Source organism: Episyrphus balteatus, chromosome 3, assembly GCF_945859705.1.
Source record: "Episyrphus balteatus chromosome 3, idEpiBalt1.1, whole genome shotgun sequence".
Taxonomy (NCBI): Eukaryota; Metazoa; Arthropoda; class Insecta; order Diptera; family Syrphidae; genus Episyrphus; species Episyrphus balteatus.
Window position 1 is genome coordinate 68,106,037 of NC_079136.1, and position 22,384 is coordinate 68,128,420.

The window sequence follows — 22,384 nt, forward strand, 5'->3', positions numbered from 1 at the left end:
TGAAAAATGAAAAATTGTCTAAACGCTCAAATTTTGAGATAGAAGAATAAAACCAACTGCACTCGTTTGTCCACCTCGAGTTCTATATACACACCGTTTAGGAGCAATTTCCAAAAACATATTTTGCACTGAAAAATTGAAATTCCCCTAAAATCCTAAAATCAGTTTTTATAAAAAATTCAAACTGCTGTCGTTTGTCCACCTCGAGTTCTTTACGTTTGGTTTTTGATAAAAATGATTATTTGTTTGTATACATTTCTCCAGGTGGACAAACGATTGCCGTTTGAATTTTGTAAAAATAATAATTTTTGAGGACTTTTTAATTTTCAGTGCAAAATTTGTTTTTGGAAATTGCTCCTAAAACGATAACATTTGGTATATTTATAGAAGCCGAGTGTGAAATCATGAGAGATGTTGTAAGGAGTCATGTTAGGAACCTAATAAAGGACATTTCGCCTAACGAGAATGAACAAATCGCTAATGAACAACGAAGTGCCATGGATTTTTTGTTAAAAGCAAAATCAAATAATGAGCCCTTAACCCTTAACTATAGTGGTGGGTCCAGGGGACCCACATCAACTTTTAAAAAGTTAATAAAAACCGTTGAAAATGAATTTTCTCTTTTTTTTTTTTATTTTTTTATTTTTTTTTAAATTGTTATCTTTTGATGCTTAAAAACAAAATTTATAAAAAAATTCAATTTTGTATTTTATTTTATCATTTCAAAACACCACAAATTTTCACCACTATAGTTAAGGGTTAAACGAATTTGATAGGTATTTGAGAGAGCCGCAGATAGACTACAATGTTTCTGAGCCGTTGATGTGGTGGAAAAATAACGAAACCAAATATCCAAGCTTAGCGCTGCTGGCTAAAAAAATTTTGTGTATACCAGCCACATCGGTATCATCAGAACGATGCTTCTCTGCAGCAGGTAACGTTGTCTCATCAAAAAGAGCAAGCCTTTTACCCGAAAATGTAAGCTTGTTGACATTTTTGATGAGAAATCAAAAATTGTTGCAAATAAGCGATAATTAAATTTATTCTTGTAATTGATATTTTGTTGAACATTATTTTAATTTCACAACGAAAACCCATTTTTTTTTTAATTATAAAATATTGAGGTTTCTTGTTTTCGAATAATTTTTTAGTTTTTGTGTTAAGTATTTTTAATATTAGTATTACACTCATGACTCATGAAACTTGGCAAAAAGTTTGCTTTTGGGATAAGAACCAAGGATCAAAAAAGTAAAAAAAAAATTTTTGGGTGGAAAATACTACAAAAATAGGTACTTATAGTGAAAAAATTTTTTTGTCGAACATCATCATATGACACATGTTTTTAAGGTATATAAATAAATAAAGTGAATACGATTGCTCTAAGAAAAGTTATTTCCGATTAAAAACAAGGGTGCTTGTTTTTTGACTTTAACAATAAATATTATCGAACCCCATATGAAAAACAAGATACAAAAATGAAATTTCACAAAAAATATTTTTAGAAATTCCATCAAGGGTGCTTGTGTTTAATCGGCAATAACTTTTCTTAGAGCAATCGTAGGGGAAAGTGGCCTAAAATGGCACCCCAAGGTAAAATGGCCCCCTGGCTAGAAATCGTAGAATCGAAAATAATTAGAAAAATTTATGAACGCGATTCTTTAGTTTATCTGGCAAAACCAACATATACGAAATTTCAACAACTTCAAGTCATTATTTGAAATTTGACAGGTCAAACTGTCTCTATCCACCTCAAAAAGTACACTCGTTATAATTTTGTGAAATTTTTTTTGCAAAAAAAAAAGTATAAAAAACATTGTATTTTCGAAAAAGAAGTTAATGTATGTACGCATGAAGTATTTCTTATTAATTTACTGAAATAAGTTGGTTTAAAACGATTTTAAATTTTTTGGTGCAAAAATTAAATTGAAAAAACTTAAAATGGGCAAAATGGCCTACTTAGTGCTCGGGTAAAATGGCATACCTATTTCACATGCCATTTTAAATTTTTTTTTCACATTTTCATTTTTTAAAGTGAAAATAGTTGCTATTTATGAACGATGTACAGAGAGGAAGTCCTGGACTGAGGAAAGCCCTTGATTCCGTCAAAAAACCTGGAAAAAAGCATCCAAAACATTCAAAGTTGCAAAAACTACAAAAACGAGACGAGCAACCAACATGAACTGGGTTTTAAATGACTCGGTGATAGATCTGGGGGGATTAAGCACCACTTATTCCAAGAAAATGGGAAAGGAGCCCTTTGACTCAATTTCGCATTTAAAATAACGTACGTTTCAACAGTGTGCCATTTTACCCGGGTAAATTTGATCAGTGAAATTTGTAGACGTCTTGAAAATTAAAAAAATTAAATACTTTTTGGAACTTTTTTAACTCGCTAATGAAAAAAATGTGAGAGTAATATATTAAACTTTGAAAAGTATATAGCATATAAGTTTGAAAGCTACTGTTTTTCGAGATACAGGACATTTTCCTTAGGGGGGGCCATTTTAGGCCACCTTCCCCTATTCATTTTATTTATTTATATACCTTAAAAACATGTGTCATATTATGATGATGTTCGACAAACAATTTTTTCACTATAAGTATTTTTGACCTTCAATTCCTTGTCCGCGGAAAAACACCCTTCCACCCAAAATTTTTTTTTTACTTTTTTGATCCTTGGTTCTTATCCCAAAAGCAAACTTTTTGCAAAGTTTCATGAGTGTAACAATTTTTTTTTATTTGTTGATTTTATGTACTATTGTTTATATAAATACTGTACTATACTACTGTTTTTCATATAAAAGTCTTAAAGTCTAAAAGAAATAGAGTTATCTTAAATTTATAATATTGTTTATGTTTTTTTTTAACCTTGACTATAGTCGAATCGATCGAATCCAACTATACATTTACTGATTTTACAGTGTGGTAAACAGCAAAGACTGAGAAATGTTTTTAAATCTGTTTCAATCACATTATTAATGCCTAGATACGAAAATATTGCGGCTACCCGAATATGACCGGGTACCCGTATTATAACGGGTACCCGAAATAATGACCCCCGGGTAATACCCGGAAATGCAGGTATCAAGAGCCCTAGTCTGAACTCCTTTTTTCATTGTATAATGGTAAAAAAAACCATATTTAGTTGGCTGACTGTTATATTATAATACAAAAGTGTCACAGGTTTAAAAATCATTTGAAAAACATTTGAGGCCAAATTTCACAACACACTCCAGAGTACCACTTTCTTGAAAAACTGGGATAAAAATGGTACCCCAATGAAAATTGTAGAAATGTTTCATTTATAATCAATCAATGGTATAAAAGGTACACTTACGTTATTTATTAAAAATATGGCTTTGCTCACAATGTAATACCAAACAGTTTAATAGTCTTTTTACCAACAATCTTTTCTAGTTTACTAGAAAAAAAAGAAAACTAATTTACGAGAATGTAACAATAATTCATACGTTCAAAATGAATAAATACTTAAATATCTAATTTGGGTCAAAACTAACCGTTTAATATAAATAGGTATATACAAAGCAGGTCCGTTTATAGCGATAACTAAAACCTAAATCTGTCTGCGTTAATCGCCGACTTTTCCTAGAAGAAGTATATTAAGAATACATTGTCTTGGCAAGTAGTTACTTGCCTAAAAAGAAGTTTTACACTGCAATTTGAAATGAATTCCATCTATTACTCTTTTTCCAATAAAAAATTACCACTTTTCATGGAATGCCCCAACTAGAGATGAGATCAATTAGCAGTGGATTTGGGTCAGTCGTCCCTGAAACAGGAAAATGGTTGTCGAAAGAATTTTCAGCCAACCGGATACTATTTGAAAATGATACTCATATGAATTCATCAGTGAAGCAAGTTGCTGAAGAATCCATTAATTTTTTTTTAAACTTTGAATACTTTAGTTAACTTAAAGGTTAATTAATTCGTCTGCGTGTTGTCCGTCCAATTTTTCAAAAAAGTTTGTCCAATTTAATGGTAAGATCTATGAGCAAATTGATGGCTTTGCAGCAAATTGTTTCATGGCTGAATTTGAAATAAAAGCCAAGCAAAATTGCCCTGGCTTACTATTGTTATGGGTTAGATCATAAACAAAAAATACCAAGACTGGAAACTTTCGTACGTCTTTCCCCCCAAAACCCTTTTGTGTGCAGTGTTGTCTGTGAATACTAGAGTGACCTCAACTCCCATAGAAAAATTTTTTTGTCGAATTTTTTTGGGGGGAACCCCATAAAATGTTCCGCATTTGCAGATTTTTAGATAACCAAAATTTCAGCTCGATTGGATAAGTCTAAATGGTGCCGACACTCGCTCAAAGTATCAAAAATCTCTGTTTTTTCACTGTTTTTCGCAAAAAATTAGCTCTAGTTTCCAAACAGAGGGGGTTATTTTCACTTTTTATATATTAAATTAAAGGTAGTGTTGTTACACATAACTCAGATGCATAGTTTAGTTTTACTAATAAAAAAAAATACTGTTATCAATTTAAATTTTCAGTACTCACCTCAAAAAGAGCTGAAGAGCAAACTCGATTTAAAATGAAACTTTCTATGTTATAGAAAGGTATCTAATCGAAATGCTTCTCGTATAATATATAATAACACTGGTCAACAAGGTTTTTGCCACAAGAACCAAAGTTTACTTTTCTATATGTTTTTGATGTGCTAAACTCGAATTTGAAGTCAGAAAATATTTATTGGCCTCCGTTTTTGAAATATTACCGTTAGAAAATGCCGAAAAACGTCATTTTGGCTGTTTTCGAGGTTATGTTTTTATGTGGGGCAATTCATTTTGAAAAAAATTATAACGGTGTCTATAAGAACTGGTTTTATTCTTCCAAAAATTAAAATTTAAATCTTTCCGATATCTCTTTTACTGCCCGAGATATTAAAAAATTAAGTACCGGTCTTTGACTCAGAAGCGGCACTGGCCAACCAAATTAAACTTTTTTTTGCCACAAGAACCAAAGTATACTTTTCTAGAGGTTTTTGGGTTGCTGAACTCGAATCCGCAATCAGAAAAATTCTATTGGCCTCCGTTCTTTAAATATTACCGTTATAAAATGCAAAAAATGGTTTTTATTATAACGGTTATATTTCAAGAACAAGGGCCAATAGAATTTTTCTGATTGCGGATTCAAGTTTAGCAACCCAAAAACCTCTAGAAAAGTATATTTTGGTTCTTGTAGCAAAAATTTTATGCTCAGGGACTTAAACTTTAGAATAAAATTAGTGCCTCTTTGGCTTACTAACTGAAATTTAAGATATCTCGAGCAATAAAAAAGATATCGGGAAAATTAAAACAGTTTTTGAAAGAAGAATATCTGTTCTTATAATCATCGGTACAAATTTGTTTATAATGAATTACCCCACATAAAAACAGAAGATCGAAAACTACCAAAATGACGTTTTTAAGCATTTTATAACGGTAATATCTCAAAAACGGAGGCCAATCAAATTTTTCTGACTTCAGATTCGGATTCAGCATCCCAAAAAATACTAGAAAAGTATATCTTGGTTCTTGTGGCAAAAAAAGTTCAATTTTGTTGTCCAGTGTAATTTTATCAACAGTAATAATAGGTGTGTTTTTTATTACAACCGGTCTTAACTTGACAAAAAAAACGCAGTCTGGGCTAAGCAATTTACATGTTAAATACAACAACACCTTAGCCCCTTGGGCTTAGTTGTTTAGCCCGGAGATTTCTCTGGGCTTAACTTTTTGAAGAGTTTTAAATGTGTGCTACCAAACTAATTTTTTCATAAATTGTTTAGAATTTGTTTAAAAACGTGAAAACTCACGTTTGGAAGGACAAAATGTATTAAAATAGTTTTGCTAGCATACATTTTTGTATCTCTTTGTAAAACATATATGAAAAATACAAGAAAATGACGAAAGCGAAAAATATGACAACTCTAAATTTTTGTTGTGTCTGCTGTTTTCGGAACATTCAATATACAGTGCTGCCAAGATTTCAGGTTAAGCCCCGTTTTTTTGTCCAGTTAAGACCGGTATTAATAAAAAACACACCTAATATATAATAATATATAATAATTTTATCAACAATAGAGGCACAGAGTAAAATTGACTGAAAAAAAAAACAAAAAGGGCACCCATTGGGGGTAGAATGCTGCTATGTTTTTTTTTTAATAAAAAAAAAAATAAAATGCAGTTGTAAAATACATATTTGTTGTTTTTTATGAAGTTTGAGCTTCACGAGTCGTTTCGTTGGTAGTTCAATAATTTAATTAAAATAAACTCGCGCTTTTTGCTAATTTTACTTTGTATGTAAAATAAATTAACTTAAAATAAAATGTGAGTATTAATTCTGTTGCGTTTTTGTTTTAATATTAAAAGAAGTTGTAATCATTTTAAGTGTTTTCAGCCGATTGAAAATAGACACAAGTTTTCTCAAAGCACCTCCAAATCTATTGCCCGGAAACCCGCATTTTGAAGAAGACTTTAAAAAAGTGCAATCACTAAAAGTGTTAATGACATGGCAGAAAGAGGAGTCAAATTAATAACCAATTTTAATAACCTTTTAACTAAAGATGAGGAACAAAAACAATATGTGCTTCAAGTAGTCAGTGAGTGCCGAAAATTGTATCCTGATGCTTCCAAAACTACTTTAAGTAAATCTCTTGACATATTTTTTTTTAGTAATAACTTCATTAGTTATGTTTTAGAAATGTAATGGGGACTTCTTACGAGTCGATTTTTGCCGTGCGGCGAAGCTTTTCGATTCGTGTGAACGTAATTCGCAGGCGACTAAAGTGACAATCCCTATAGAAAAATCCTAGTTCATATCGTGCTGCTAAAATCGACTCGTGAAAAGTAGACATCACAACAAAAACATTACTGTTAAAAAAAGAGCCAAGTTCTCCTATGTTGAAATTATGCTGGCACAAAAAGTACTGAGATGTAAAAGTGTACCAAGTTCTAAAGTTTGGGTTCAAATTCGTATCAATAAAATTTTGATTGTTCTCTTGACAATTTTTCTTTTAATTACCGATTTTTAAAGTTATTTCATATATAATACGATAATCAGAAGTGCTCTATAATATTTGATGAAAATTCAGCGGAAATGGGCGGATGCCACGCCCCCTGAATTGAAAATCTCAAATTTTCGATTTTTTCCTTTGTATACACCACAAGTCCTATCACCGTGTAAAATTTCAAGTTTCTACGATATCGGGAAGTTCTCCATAATTTTGATGATCTGTCAGTGAGTCAGTGAGTCAGTGAATCAGTGAATCAGTGAGTCAGTGAGTCAGTTACGGTTTTTGCTATTTTTGAAGCCCTATATCTCAGAAACTACTCATCGTAGGAGGCTGAAATTTTGTGAGGTGTTTGGTTTTGACCAGCTCAACAAATGTAGCGAGTTTGAAATTTCTATCATCTTTGGTGTGGAAGTTAGAGGGGGGTCGAAAATGGCCTGAGTTGTTTCCTGTAAATAAGGGTGTAGTGCCAAAGTTGCTAGAGAACTTGGCTGGGCACTACCGTGCCCCTTGATAAGACGATATTAAGTATTTTGTTTTTTTTTAGAAATCTGTTAAATGTTTCGTTTTTTTGTTAAAACAGTTAAAAAAAAAGTTTAATTTTAAATCGAGTTTGCTCTTCAGCTCTTTTTGAGGTGAGTACTGAAAATTTAAATTGATGACAATATTTTGTTTTTTTAGTAATACTAAACAAATTTAGCATCTGAGTTATGTGTAACAACACTACCTTTAATTTAATATATAAAAAGTGAAAATAACCCCCTCTGTTTGGAAGCTAGAGCTAATTTTATGCGAAAAACAGTGAAAAAACAAAAATTTTTGATACTTTGAGCGAGTGTCGGCACCATTTAGACTTATCCAATCGAACTTAAATGTTGGCTATCTAAAAATCTGCAAAGGCGGAACATTTTATGGGGTTCCCCCGACCAAATTTCGAAAATCGATTTCTCGCGGTCACTCTAGTGAATACATGTGAAAGGCACCACGTTGGTAAATGACGTTAACACGCACACATTTATAGATTCACGATATTCACCACACATCGGACACGAACACTACGATAGGTTCACGACATTCAGCACACCTCACAGCTTGTAGGCAAACGTCAGTTGACCGCCGAGTTTCCAGTCTTGGTATTTTTTGTTTATGGGTTAGATTGGTTGATGGTCCTTATTTATAAAGACAAGCTCAGTGTATTTCTCAATTTTTTTCAATGCATGGGATAGTAAGAGTCACTTCTGAAACAGAAGTAAATTTTTGTTTACCATTTTTAAACCTTATGGTTAAAAGTGTTGAAAATTATATTGAGTTTAATATTTTTTATATAAAATCGACAAACACTCATCAATCAAAATAAAACTAAATTTGCAGCGTTTAATTCTTATTATTCTTCTTAGGAAGAACAATTTCATCTAAAGTATTTTTAATTACCAACGTAATTTTAAAATTATACAACTCATATTTCTAAGAATTCAACAAAAGTTTCTTAAAGTAAGATTAACATAACTTTTTCTTGGAAATATTGAAATAACTTTTTAATCATTTCATGTCGATTTCCTTGGTAGGTATACCTACTTTTATGTATATTACTTACCACTATTTTACTGTGGTTCGCTTAGGAGTTTGAACTCAATTTCATACAGAAAATGACTTATCATCAATAATTCGTGAATATTTTAGAATAGAGTTTCTAAAAAATTCAAATTTATTTGGTGTTAACTTTACCTACTATTCCAATTAACAAAATATAAATTTATTCAACATTTTGGATAGAGCATAGAGTAGATCAATGAGTAAAATAGAAAATAATTTGGCAGTTGAATTTTCTTGATTTCGGTTCACCTTTTCACATTCTTAATTGTGTTTTAAAACCGATATTCTTTCTATAAGGATGCAGTTCAAAGCTAAGGAATTTGAAAATATAAATAAAATACTAAAATGTTCAACTATGGTTATAACATTCATAGTTATTTTAATTTCAATAACTAACTTGTATATTTCGTCATCGTCAGTGAATAATAAACAAAAAGTTGAAATTTCCATAAATAGAAATAGAAGTGAAAATCCAGTGAGAATAGAGCTCCATCAAATTGCACAACAAAATGTTACTAGTTCACAAAGTCATTTGGATGAATACAAGTCTTTAAACAGAACCATTGAAGATACAAAGCAAAATTCACAGGAAACATTACTTTACCGGAAACGTCGCTATTTGCAATTCCCCGAAGGAAGCTCCCTGCAGTTTGGTACGTTGATGAGTTTACTTTTAATTCAATTAAAATTATATTAAGAACTTTAAAGAGAAGATTAAGAATTATTCAGTGAAATTATTATTTCTTTTAGTAATAAAAAAAGTAATTGGATGATGAATTTCTATAAAACTAAATTAGATGTCACTTTCAGTTATTTGAACATTATGTGAATTATGGTGGCCGTGACCGTGGTTATGGAGGATACATTTGTGTAGTTCACTGATAGAAAAGTACAAGAAGTGTGTACTCATCAAAAGTTCACACATCCTGTTCATTACCAACCAACTAATAAAATGTGTTAAAACTTTTCCTATTAGTACATTGTTCAAGTTCATTGAAGTGTTGTTCTTTCTGTAATCAATGGAAGCGAAATTTCTGTTGCAACGTGATGTTCTGTATGTTGTGCCATTGAATAAATCCGATATGAAATTAAAAGTTTCCAAGAACTTCTTACTGTAAAAAAAGGATTTGTTCAATTTATTCATCAAATGTTTAAGTGGAAAATCAGTTTATTTGACCGGGAGTCATTAAAACCTTATCAGGAATGTTCTGTAAATACAAAAAAAAAAGCGTAAAAAATATGGAACTAATCCATGAGCATGGAATGCAACTTGTGCACAATGCTTACGTTCAAGGATTAAGATCTATGGGTGAGAAGGTCGAAGCTGCTATTTTAAGTATCATAAGGAATATGAAAATAGAAGAAAAGGAAGACAACTTACAAAATGCCATACGGATTTGTAAAAATCTAAATAAAATTACTTGGGAGATTGTCTCTCTAAAAACTCTTCCCGCGATGTTACCGTCTTACAAATCCTTGAACAATGCAAAAAAAAAATCATGTTATTGTTAACCGCCTTCATCCAGAATTACAGTGACAAACATTAATGTGAAATTGTCAAGGTGAATCTAAAAGATCTTTTAGATCACACTGCAAATAGGATATGTATGATAGAATCGGTATCTTCAGTAAATTTAAAAAATCTGAGATGGTTCTTCAGGACAAATAGAATACAAGCAAGTTTCGCATGAAGAAATTTAAACACATGCAACTCAAATTTATTTTCTGTATCACTTGTGGGCAAAGATAGCGATGCCAATGATGCTCATAGTGATATGGAAAAATACTACCTGTTCCTCTGATACGATATTTTAGACCAATTTCCTTAGAATTTGCGAAAGAAACTCGGAAAAAACTGACGCAATTCTAAAAGGGATAGAAGCAGAAATAAGTCAGTTAGTTTGATTCCTGGTACAAAAATTAGAGATTATCTACTTCGCGATTTCAAAAATTGGTCAACTTTTCGAAAATGCTCAAGAGGCAAGAAATAAAGATTACAGACGTTACAAGTTACATAATGCGATAGTGTTTTCGAACTGCAACAAACGCGGATCTTTGTAACGATGTACAATTAAATGTACACAAAAAAAAAAAAAAAAAACAGAATTGAGTGGAAGCGACTTGACCTGCTCCATTCGATTTCAGAATGAGTGAATTCTTTCGTGAAACCAATCGAAAACGACATTAATATTTGTATTGGTGAAATACAATAAAATTTTTTTTTTCACTAGGAGAATTTGTTTGACGTTTAATTATTTAAGCATTAGTGATTTTGAGTGAATTCTGTTTTGAAATCAGGAAGATAATTTCTCTTCAGGGAAGCGAAGCATTTTCGTGCGAATAAATAACCGCTTTCAGCAGGTTTCTGAATGATTCCGGACGGCCAATCGAAAACGACATATTTTTTGACAATTTTTTCAAACACATATTTCTTGTCGTCACTAATGAGTTATGACACCAGAGACCAGAGTGTGAGTCTTTATTTTTTCCGAAAAATCCAAAAACTTGGAACATGCCTTTTGCGTTTTTTTATTCCCCGGAATGCTTCTTTTTATTTAAAATCAAACGTGGAATTTATGGAATATTCTCTCACACCAACGCAGTTTTTATGAGAAATGGAAGAGCTATCAATTTTTCAAGAATTGGAAAATGAGCTCGGGAGAAGTTCTCGCTTCTAGTTTGAAATATATGAATATTAAAGACCGTAAGAATAATAAATACAGAAAGTTTTAGACAGAGATACCCAAAAGTGATGGGAAACTTTCGTACGTTTTACCCCCCAAAACCCATTTGTTTATTTCGTGTTGTTGTAATTTCTTTTGTATTCGTGAATAAATTTGAAAAACACACACAGTGTAGCCACGGTGTTTTTACACATACTTAGCTAAAAGTGTACGACTTTTTAGCGTACTTAGCCAAAAACATCCGTTTTTTCACGCATACGCGGAGAAAACAGACCACATAGAATTAAGCGGATCGCACCTTAATTTAAGCGGATTTCTGCATGGTTTTTTGCTAAGATGACTATCACTTTAAATTAAGGTGACATCACCTTAAATTAAGGTGACAAGTCACATTAATTTCTTGAATGCGTAAATTAAAAAAAAAAAAAAAACTGGCAGCCACCGGGGATCGAACCTACAACTGTTGGGTTACTAGGCCAGTGCCTTACCACTGTGTGTCTCGTTGGTCTATTCTTTTCCATATCCAGCAAAAAATAACGAAACACCATAGTACCACCTATGATTAAGTGATTTAAATATAAGGGCGCCTTTGCAAAAATTAAATTGGTTGGAAGAATATTAGGATTACTTTAATATTTCAAAAAAAAAAAATTGGGGCGCCTTGTTCTTCAAAGATGAACGAAGTTTTTGGACACCATTGTCCTTCCGGAAGCCAAACAAATCAACCCTAAATTGGGGGGCGACTTCTTTCTTCAGAAAGTTTAGGACAAAAAATGAGAGCGCCATTGAAAAAGTAAAAAAGAAAAAAAAAATTGGGGCGACTTCTCGAAAGTAAAAATAAATAAAATATCGATTGAAAAGATTTTGTTCTTTACATAGATTTCTTTATATGTTCCCGGTGCCTTCGGCACCCCTAAATTCTCGCACCCCTGGGTGACGGCCCTATCTGCCCCCCCTAAAACCGGCCCTGTGGTGAACTATTCCTTGGGTGTTTATTGCTGAAATAAGATTAACATGTTTTCCTCGAGCTGCAGGAACGACAACTCGAGCTCGGGTCGGGAATCCTTCTTTGAGCGAGCTAGAGATCTTCTAAGATGTAAATTGAATTCACACTCATAAAAAAATCCTTTTGTTTAGGAGCCCATTGTCAATTGCTTTCGACGTGGGGAGTTCATTTTTTCTAATGAAGCTTGTTTTAGAGTGATTTTAAGATGACGGAGACCGTTCCTTACAGTCAAATTGGAAACTAGGATGTCTTATTCTCATTTTTAAATTTTTGTTTGGATTTTCGGGTATTTCTTCAGAGTAAAATAACAATATCTCATATTTTGTATTTTATGTATTTTCAGTTTTTAATATTCTTCTTCCAATTATCGATTACACCAACTATGCTATATTAGGAATAACATGTGCCCTTGCATATGAACTACCAAGTAAACCATTGAGTGAACTTCAAGATGAATTAATTAAAACACTCCATCACAAAGGATCGCATGAATTATTGCATAATAATAATAATAATGATTCTCCATCACACGAAACCATTGATAAACATCATTATCAAAAACACATTCAAGACAAATATTCTGATCTAATATACTTGCATCCATCAGAATATTTAGATCAAAATTCATATGGGAAGAAAAATGTGTATAAAAATTATATTCCTGGACCTTATAGTGCAAATTATTACCAAAGTAAACCAATATATTATTCATCAAACACTCATCAAAATTTGAAGAACTCAAAATTTGATTCTGGAAACCAATTTGAGTCATTTTGGAATCCCATCTATCAGAAGAGGTAAGAATGTGGACAAAAAGTTTTGTATAAATGCAATATGATTATAATCTTTTCCAATAGTCCTTACATTCGCCGCCAAGACGTTATTCCAAAAACTCATCAACATGCTGTTTATCACATAATGGGAAGGCGAAGTATCGACGATAATAAATTCTCAAAAGTAACAGAAACCACCTCTTGGCTTAACAAACTTGACCAAATTCATTTGCAATACCATAGATCATCAAGACACGCACTATATTCAAAACTTGAAGAAATGTTTGACAAGTAAACCTTACTCATCCATATTGATTTAGTTCTCCTTCTAACCTCAATTTTCCACTTTATTTAGACAAGGCAAGAACGGAACTGAGTGCGTACTAAGAGCATTGTGTGAAACTGGAAATAGGAGCCATGAAACCGAACCTGGAGAAGTAGTAACTGAAGTCTTACGAGCTGTTTTTACTTTACCCAAGGATTCCCAGATGAATTATAACAACTTCCACCCTGTCCATAAGGCTCGAGATGATGCTCATTGGAATCAGAAAAACTGTTCGCAGGCATACCCTTTGTGTGAAAATTTTATTTGGGATGGTAATTTCAGAATCTAGATCTAAAAATAGAAATCAACAAAATTCCAAGTTAAATAAACAACAAAAACCCTGTTGGCCGCATTTTGTTTTATTGACCTTTATAGTTTGAAGTAGGTAGGTTAACAAAAGTAAAGTAGGTAGGTACTCTATGTTGATGGTAATAATTAACACATAAAACCAGATCAGGTGCTAATGAACTGCATCATGACTTCTTGGTAGCGGAAAGAAACCATGACTTCTCTGTTCATTTTATCAGCACCATAATCAGATACCAATACCTTTTCTGATGCAGAAGTACTCATTTATTATTTTAAGTTCATTGGCTCTGAAAAAAACATAAATTTATTCAGCCCTATGATGGTAGCCGATCGGAAAAATATCCGATCGGAGAAAAGTTCCGATCGGAAGATTTTTGTATTCACGGTACCCGAATTTGAGGAGAAAAATTGACGTCAAACAACGCACTCACTTGACATCTACCAGTTTGCAAAAATATTTTTTTTATCGTGAAAATAACATTTAACAAAACACTAGAAACACAAAAACATACAAAAATAGAAATTACTTGCTCATTACTGTTTTGTGCACTCATTTGTGTGTTTTTGAACAATATATTTGTTTATTATTCCAATTTTTTTGGTTTTTATATTTTTCGGATAGTATTTCACTTTTGATTTTCTATCGGAAGGAATCGGAAAGAAAAAAAAGCACAAAGCACTACCCGTCGCAAATATTTTGACAGTTCACTGCATAGCATCGCATGTATTTTGAATTTTCAACGCACCTAAGATTTTTTTCGTAAATCTGTCCGATTTTACAGTCGGAAGGGTTAAAATCATATGAAAACTGAAAAAATCGTACAAATCGGATACAAATCTCTTCCGATCGGCTACCATCATAGGGCTGATTTTGAATAATAAAATAAGTAAATATTAACATAGCTGTTGATTTTATTTATTTAATTCATTTGTCTCATTATTCGAATAATAATAAAGTGTCCACATTATCTGAGTGTGTTGTTTTGTATTAAATATTGAACTTTTGTTTGTTTGTTTGACAACAAAAAATGTTTGTACCTAATAAACAGTGTACGGGATCAATAAAGTTAATTTTTATCACGTTGTCCTTTTTTATTTGTGTTAATTTGGTGTTGACAAGTGGATATGATGATGAATATAATAAACAGGATGAAGAACAAATGCCAACTTATCATAACAATGAATATGGAAATACAGAAATTCTTTCAAGAAAAAGAAGATACTTGACATTTCCTTCGGGAAGTTCTTTTCAATTGGGTAAGTGAGAAAAGTTATTGATTTAGGTATAATTATGTAAGAACATACAATTTAATACATTTTTAAAACACTTAGTTCTTTTACTCTGGTTTTAATGAATTATGAAATTGCTTGTGTTGCTTCTTATTACCTCCAGTCTCCAGATCAGCTCGTGGTAGAAAAAATCTACCCAATTTTGGCTTTTGAATTTTAAACCCATTTTTGTAGTTATACATCTTTTAAATTCTAGTTTAATGTTTTTGAACGAAATTCTTCCTCTATAAAGCTTCAATTCCGCAATCTTAGGCCATTTAATACATTCTCTTTAGTCGTATTTTCTAATATTTAATATTCTCAGACCTTTTGGAATCAAGAACATCTTAATGTATCAGCGGTCTTACATTATAAGGCTGGGCTTTTGTAGAAAGTTTGAATAAATTGTAAAGTAAAGAGTTCCTTAAGAAATACATAAACATTTTTTGATTAATTGAAATATGGTTCTGTCCACATCCACATGACCACATACCACAGCAGCCATCTGAAAAAAGTTCAACTTCATTTATTCTTTTGTCATCATATTCTTAAAGGGCCTTGTAAACTGCTGTGGCAATTTCAGGTGCACCTTTTGCTTTTGCCCTCGTTCTACGAAGGTATAACAAAAAACGTCTTAAATTGCAATATCAGAAACAAGAAAGTCACCTTTTATAAAAAAAATGGCGTTTTTTTTTAAAAGGAGTTGTCCCCTTAAATCTTGTTGAGACAGCAGACGGGCTGGTAAATTTCAAAGGGGACTGCTTGATCATCATTTTTAACCGAATTATTTTTAACTGAATTATATATCATTTCTTTACCCAAAAATGAATTTTGAAATATACTGTTCACCTTAAACTCTTGCATTTGTTAGGCAAAGAAAAAAACTAAAAACCTATTAATTGATTTTTGGCTTATATCTGTAACATTTGAGTAGATCTTGGCAATTAAATCATCAATTCAATTATCCAAGGTGTTTCTTATATTAATTAAAACTTCTTTATTTGTAAAATTGCCATTACCATTACCAATAGATTTTCAAACTCTTCAGTAGAATTTTGGTAATAACACAATTTAACACGCATATTTTCACTCAATGCAATCTTCGTCACTGCCATATTTAAGATTTTTTTTATGCAGGTATTAACTTCAGCACGTGTTCCTCTGCTAATAACTGACAGAGGCTGACGGAAATCTCATGTCAAATGTCAATCCTCTCCCATAATTGTATTATTTGATTTTATATCTCTTAAACATCTATGTAGGCTCAGAGATACCCAGAAGGAGATCGGAAACTTTCGTAAACCCATTTGTTTATATCGTGTTGTTGTAATTTCTTTTGTACTTATACTTAGCCAAAAGTATCAATCCGAGCTTCTAGGCAAACTAATATGACCCCAGAAGTTTCCCATCTCCTTCTGGGTATCTCTAGAACTTCAAATCCTGCTTTTGGTATCATCGTATACCAGGCGTGTCAAACTCAATGGCTTTCACGGGCCAAAATAGTAGGGTCTACATTTCTATGGGCCGCAAAAAAAAAGAAACAGTTAGAATTTGTATGAAATAGATTTATTATTACGAACAAGAACAATAAATGTAGTAATATTAATGTTTTCTGCCTGACACTTTGCATCTCTTTTCTTCTAATATCTTCTCTACTTGTGGTGAAAATTTAGTAGAAGTTATTTCTTTTAAAATAGACCCCAGGTTTAGATCTGTTATTCTGGATCTAACAGGTGACTTATTTCAAGTGAAAACAGCTGCTCGCATCGATAAGTGCTTCCAAACATACAAATGATTTCATATGTCAATTTTGGGAGCGGGTCATAATTCTGCTTGTCAAAATTCTGTACGACAAAATTCTGTAGGGTCAAAATACTGTGAGACCATAATTCTGTACGTCATTATACTGTAAATACAAAATTCTGTACGTCAAAATACTGTATGAACAAAATACTGACTTGCAAAATTCTGTTTTGTAAAATTCTGTACGGCAAAATACTGTATATCAAAATTCTGTAAAAATGCTGTAAATAAATATCGTTTTGATAATGTACAAAAGTGCGCGCGCACTTTTTTACATTATCAAAACGATATTTTTTTACAGCATTTTTACAGAATTTTGATATACAGAATTTTGATGTACAGAATTTTGATATACAGTATTTTGACCAACCAGAATTTTGCTGTACAGAATTTTGACTTTCAGAATTTTGCTCATACAGCATTTTGCACATACAGAATTTTGACATACAGTATTTTGGCATACAGTATTTTGAATACAGAATTTTGCAACATACAGAATTTCGACCCCAACCCGTCAATTTTCTATTTAAACAAAGACAATTATTTTCTCCAATGCTATAATTACAGCAAAAAAAAAAGCTTTTTTCAATACAAAAAATTTTTGTTGGCCTTTTCACCATGAAGAACTCATATTCCCTGGAAATTCTCCATTGCGATTGTCAAGTGACATAAATCGCAAAAAAGTGAAAAACTTTCTTACAGCCATTCCTCTCGTAACGGGTGTGTGCATGTGCAGTGTTGAAATGGAGAAATTCAAAACAATTTCATTGGATTCCCCGGTTTGTTTGTGTTCATTATAGACATTTAAATTTTATTTTTTAAACAAAAATTGAATGTAAAAAAATTGAAAATGCAAGTTGTCCTAAGTTAAGCTTGGGCCGCAGAAATATACGATGTGGGCCGCATGCGGCCCGCGGGCCGCAAGTTTGACATGCCTATCGTAGACGCATCCAATGTAATTAATAAGCATTCTCTAGAAACTTAAATAAAATCGCTCTGCTTTTTAAATTATAACATGAGAAATTTTTATTTTTCATTAAATTTAAAGGTAATTTAAAAACGGAAGGCGTAAAATTTTGCTTTCTCAACTGATTTTTTCAAAGATCTGCATTTGAATGCTTTAACGATGCAAGTTTAACATGCCTGCTTCATAAAGATCGGTTTTGAAAGCTGTTAAAAGTAAGGAAAAGATAACCATCTTTGAACACTTCAAATATATACATATTGTACATTTCTGAGGCAGCAACCAACTCCAAATAGCCATCGTTTGAATCAAATAATTCCAAGAACTTTTGTTTGAACTCATATCGATGAATTGATTCATTGAGCAATTTTTTTTAAATTTGGTTCTTGTTTTTTTTTTAATCCTACCTTTTTGATCATAAGATAATCTGACTACAAATGACTTTTCATTATTTTCAAATTCAATTTTCTTTTTAGTTTATGATTTGATTATCGGCGTTGTTGACTACACAAACTACTTAATTCTTGGTGTTACATCAGCCTTAGCTTGGCAGCTGCCCAGCGATGCTCCCAGTGAAATTGTTCAACATCTGAAAGACAAACTCAATGATGGCACTCTTGGCATTAGTCGTAATGACACAATAGAAAATATTCAATACATCGACACAAAACAAAAACAACAAAAATATCCTCAGAAATCGTCTTACATAACAACATATTCGAATCCATCTTTACTAAAACCACAATCGTCTTCATATTTTGCTAGCAATCAATTTCACCCACCAATGCATACAAAATACTACAATTCTGGTCCGATTTACTATACCAAACCACCACAAGCCTCTGGCAATGTCCTTTCAAGGAAGTACAACAACATTGCAAATAACTATTCAATACGAAGGAATCCGCTCACAGAATGGAAATATGGCAAAATGAGAAAAGTTTCACCATCATCATCATCATCGTTCTTCCATCCTTCGAAATGGTCACAGTGGTGGAAGAATTCTGGTAAACGGTATTTATATTCAAATAAATCTCACTCAAGGACACCATTATTCACTCCTTTTGCTCTCTCTCTCTCTGTCTATTGTTCCGCACAGGACGTCTTCGTATGGAAAGCCAGTGTATGCTCGCCAACATAGGGTTTATCCTGTATTTGCTAAGAGAGGTGTAGACAAGCACAATCGACAGAAACGTCATGGCATTGATGGGCCATCACTTACGAAAATCGACAAGATTCATCTTCGATACCATCGCAGTACACGACAGGAGCTCTACCTCAAAATCGAGAAATATTTAGGGACGTAAGTTTTTTTAAATCCTGATGGACTTTTTTTTCAAATTACTAACCATCATCCTTTCTTTCTATGTAAACATTTTTTATATTTTTGTTTTTGTTTTTTATTTTTTGAAGGCACAAAAAAAATGGCCATGAATGTGTTTTGAAGGCGCTTTGTGAAACAGGTCAAAAGGGCAACGAAGAAGAACCAGGGACATTTGTTGGTGAAATAATGAGATCGATATTTACAATGCCAGAGAGTGAAGATCCTGTTTATAGTCAAAAACATAAACTCTATGACGAAGCTCATGCACATGTTGGCAATTGTATTGAAAGATTTCCATTGTGTCCAGATAGCCTTTGGAAAGCTGACTTTATATTTTGAAAAAGTGGAAATAAATGATTTTTGATATGTCTTGAAGGTTTACTTTTGTATTAATACTTGATTATTGGATATGATGGTAGATATGATAAATTCCAATTAGCCAGTAAATTCGAAACTCCAAAAAATGATTTTAGACGTGGTACATATTACGCTGCATAACCATATTAGCCTTTAAGTTTTTCCCTTTGTTTGTAATGTTAGCGGTTTTACTTGCTTCGTTGCGGTCGGTGGTCTCTGAATTATGAAATTACATTATGAAGATTCAATTTTTATATTCAATATTAATCGGTGGCCAATGTATCTATCCTGTTTGCCATAATCAGTTTGCCGATAGGGATAGCTGAGTTTCTTTGAGTTGCTTCCCTGCGCAACCATTTTAAAATGTTGTATCCACAGTTTTGCCGTTGGGCGTTGGGTCTACTTGATGTACCTCTGTTTTCCTTTGATTTACTGTGACTATCAAAGGTTGATTGTTGAAGCCTATTCTCCGGTGTAAATTACGGATTTGTCTAGGCTTTTTATCATGCTAATGCTATTCATTTCAATAACGGCACATCCTGTCCTCAAATTTATTGCAAGCCATGAAACGGCTTTTTGATCCAAATAACGACATAAGCAGATGAAATGCTCTTAACCTTCTGCATCAGAAAAGGTTTTGGTATCTGATTACGGTGCTAGCGAAATAAACACAAAAGTCATGGTTTCTTCCAGAACCAAGAAGTCATGCTGCAGTTTATTAGCACCTGATTTGGTTTTATTTGTTAATTATTACCTTTAACATAATGTTACCTACATTCCTTTTGTTAACCTACCTACTTCCAGAGTTATAAAAAGATTGCAATCTTTTTTGAATGCAATCTTTAATTAATTCAATTAAAAGATTGCATTCATTGACTTATATTTTAGACTAAGACTTCAAATTCTGCAATCACCAATCATTTTCGTAAAATGATTGTAATTTGTTTTTTAACCATTCATTTGACTGCATTCCAATAAATGCAGTCTTTTGGAAATGCATGCAGTCTTTGCATTCTTTTACTCTTTATGAACCAGCGCAGGGTTCCCAGGCTTTTTTTTAACACCAAAACTTTTATTTTTCCCCTTTTTCGTAACAAAAATCCCCTTTTTTCCAGAAAAAAAAAATGCAAGTATTTTTTTTTTTAAATTTTTTTTACTTAAATCTTTTTTTGAACATATAATTTTGTATTTAATTTTTTCATAAAAATAAAAACTTTATAATGGACATAAGTAAATAAAAAAAATTAACAAAAATGAAGCTCAAAATACAAAGCTTTTTCATTTTCAAACTAAAAACAGTCAAAATAAAATTTATGAAGTATGGAACTACTTCATAACTTTTGTTTTGAGGGTAAATCTAAAATACCAGTGCTAATTTAATAAAAAATGGATATTATTTTCTATATTTAATGTATTTTTGTAAATCATAGAGTATTTATGCCGATTAAGGCAGGCTCTTTAAACAACGATGTCTTAAAAATGTATAAGTATTTTTTTTTACTTTTATTTTTTTTTACTGCCGCGGCTGCTGGCTGTAAATTTCGTTTGATATACCCAAAAAGATTTCCTTAATGAAATATTTTGAGGAGTGAATTAAAAAATGGAAGCACCCTAGTTTTTAGTAGAGCTGTCAAATTAAAAAATCCACTTAGCGTGGAATACGATAGTTTATTTCGAAATTCAAAGATTGTGTCGAACGTTTTTGTAAGTTTAAATTTTTCTCCTTTTAGATATTTTTTCCCTTTTTCATCCCCGTCCCCTATTTTATCCCTTTCGTCTAAGAAAATCGGCAAAAATGGTGATTTTCCCCACAACCTGGGAACCCTGAACCAGCGCCTACAGCAAACGTATGGATTTCACAAAATTTGGAACATTTTTTTTAGTTCAAGAATGTACAGAATTTTTACAGTGGTCAAAAGTGACAATACAATTTTTTTTCCACTGGTATTGTATTTTTCAATAGCATAGTTGATGAAAATACAGACGGTGTTGTAGTTTAAAGGGGGTCTGTCTGTCAATTAAAGAATAATAAATCATTAGCACTTGATAAAATCCTCTAGGTATACATAATGTTGTAGGGCCTTACTAATTCTGATCTACGTCATATCGTTTTCCACTAAGTTTAACGAATGACTGCTGCAAGGAACATAAAATGATCGTGCTCTTTTTTGAGCACCACTTGAATCTTGAATGGCTTTAGAGTTCGACTTGTTATGGTAACCTTGAGACCATACAAGGGCTCTTAAAATTGGTCTGAGATAACTTAAGTACCTACGAATCTTAGATGTAATTTATTATAATTTCTGTCCAGTACTTGGAAGGTCTACAGTTTTATTAAAAGTAAACTAGAATACCTAATTATCAGGGTTATTTTCTCAATAACGTCAGTGGACAATCTGTTTCTCATCTTTCTTTAAAACTTTGATCTAGTTAATCACTGGAAATTGTGATTCAAAAAGAACTGCAGCTACTACCTTCGTTTTTTGGGTGGATGATGATGGTTTATTAAGCTCACTTTTCCTCAAATCGAAATCGAAAGCTCTTGCTTGCTTTTGTTGTTCTGCATTTTTTTCAAATCTTCGTTTTTTATGTTGGTGTCCTGATAGGCCTCCTCAGCTGATAGCCATTCTTGAAGCCATGCGGAATTAATTTATGGTTATTTTTGGAAGAAAACCCCAAAAAAAATATAAATTCGGGATTTAACAGTTGATCAATCAAATCATGTGTTTTGTTATGACTTTTAATAAAATAATAAAAAAAAAAACCACAAAACTTCACAGAAAAATCAGACCACATAGAATTAACAGGCTCGCACCTTAATTTAAGCTTATTTCTGCATGTTTTTTTTTGCTAAGATGATTTTCGCCTTAAATTAAGATGACAAGTCACAATAATTTCTGGAATACGGAAACTTAAATGAAATGCACCTTTTTATTTTAAGACGTCAAAATACTTGATTTT

General features: G+C 32.1%; 2 protein-coding genes and 1 long non-coding RNA gene across 3 annotated transcripts; 2 read left to right on the forward strand and 1 right to left on the reverse strand.

Moving 5' to 3' along the window:
• Window positions 1–9,090: 9,090 nt before the first annotated feature.
• Window positions 9,091–10,143, reverse strand: LOC129916993 (uncharacterized). Its single transcript, XR_008772573.1, has 3 exons — window positions 10,031–10,143; window positions 9,897–9,936; window positions 9,091–9,817 (listed from the first exon to the last, which is right to left on the reverse strand). It is a non-coding gene; the product is annotated as an uncharacterized LOC129916993 (long non-coding RNA).
• Window positions 10,144–12,307: 2,164 nt separating this feature from the next.
• LOC129915056 (uncharacterized) lies at window positions 12,308–13,686 on the forward strand. The gene is made up of 4 exons (XM_055994514.1): window positions 12,308–12,389; window positions 12,643–13,096; window positions 13,157–13,363; window positions 13,428–13,686. Exons 1-4 carry the CDS (start codon window positions 12,308–12,310, stop codon window positions 13,684–13,686), a joined length of 1,002 nt encoding a protein of 333 aa, XP_055850489.1.
• A 1,003-nt stretch (window positions 13,687–14,689) lies between these two features.
• On the forward strand, window positions 14,690–20,078 carry LOC129916573 (uncharacterized). The gene is made up of 4 exons (XM_055996590.1): window positions 14,690–14,963; window positions 18,219–18,756; window positions 18,842–19,045; window positions 19,156–20,078. Exons 1-4 carry the CDS (start codon window positions 14,735–14,737, stop codon window positions 19,403–19,405), a joined length of 1,221 nt encoding a protein of 406 aa, XP_055852565.1. The 5' UTR covers window positions 14,690–14,734; the 3' UTR covers window positions 19,406–20,078.
• Window positions 20,079–22,384: the final 2,306 nt, after the last annotated feature.

Bases quoted from the DNA above. Each gene is read 5' to 3' on its own strand.
- LOC129916573 (XM_055996590.1), top strand. From the start codon at position 14,735: ATGTTTGTACCTAATAAACAGTGTACGGGATCAATAAAGTTAATTTTT. The intron at 18,757-18,841 runs GTATTTATATTC...TGTTCCGCACAG, and splicing joins TGGAAGAATTCTGGTAAACG to GACGTCTTCGTATGGAAAGC. The intron at 19,046-19,155 runs GTAAGTTTTTTT...TATTTTTTGAAG, and splicing joins ATCGAGAAATATTTAGGGAC to GCACAAAAAAAATGGCCATG.
- LOC129915056 (XM_055994514.1), top strand. From the start codon at position 12,308: ATGTTTTCCTCGAGCTGCAGGAACGACAACTCGAGCTCGGGTCGGGAA. The intron at 12,390-12,642 runs GTAAATTGAATT...ATGTATTTTCAG, and splicing joins AGCTAGAGATCTTCTAAGAT to TTTTTAATATTCTTCTTCCA. The intron at 13,097-13,156 runs GTAAGAATGTGG...CTTTTCCAATAG, and splicing joins AATCCCATCTATCAGAAGAG to TCCTTACATTCGCCGCCAAG.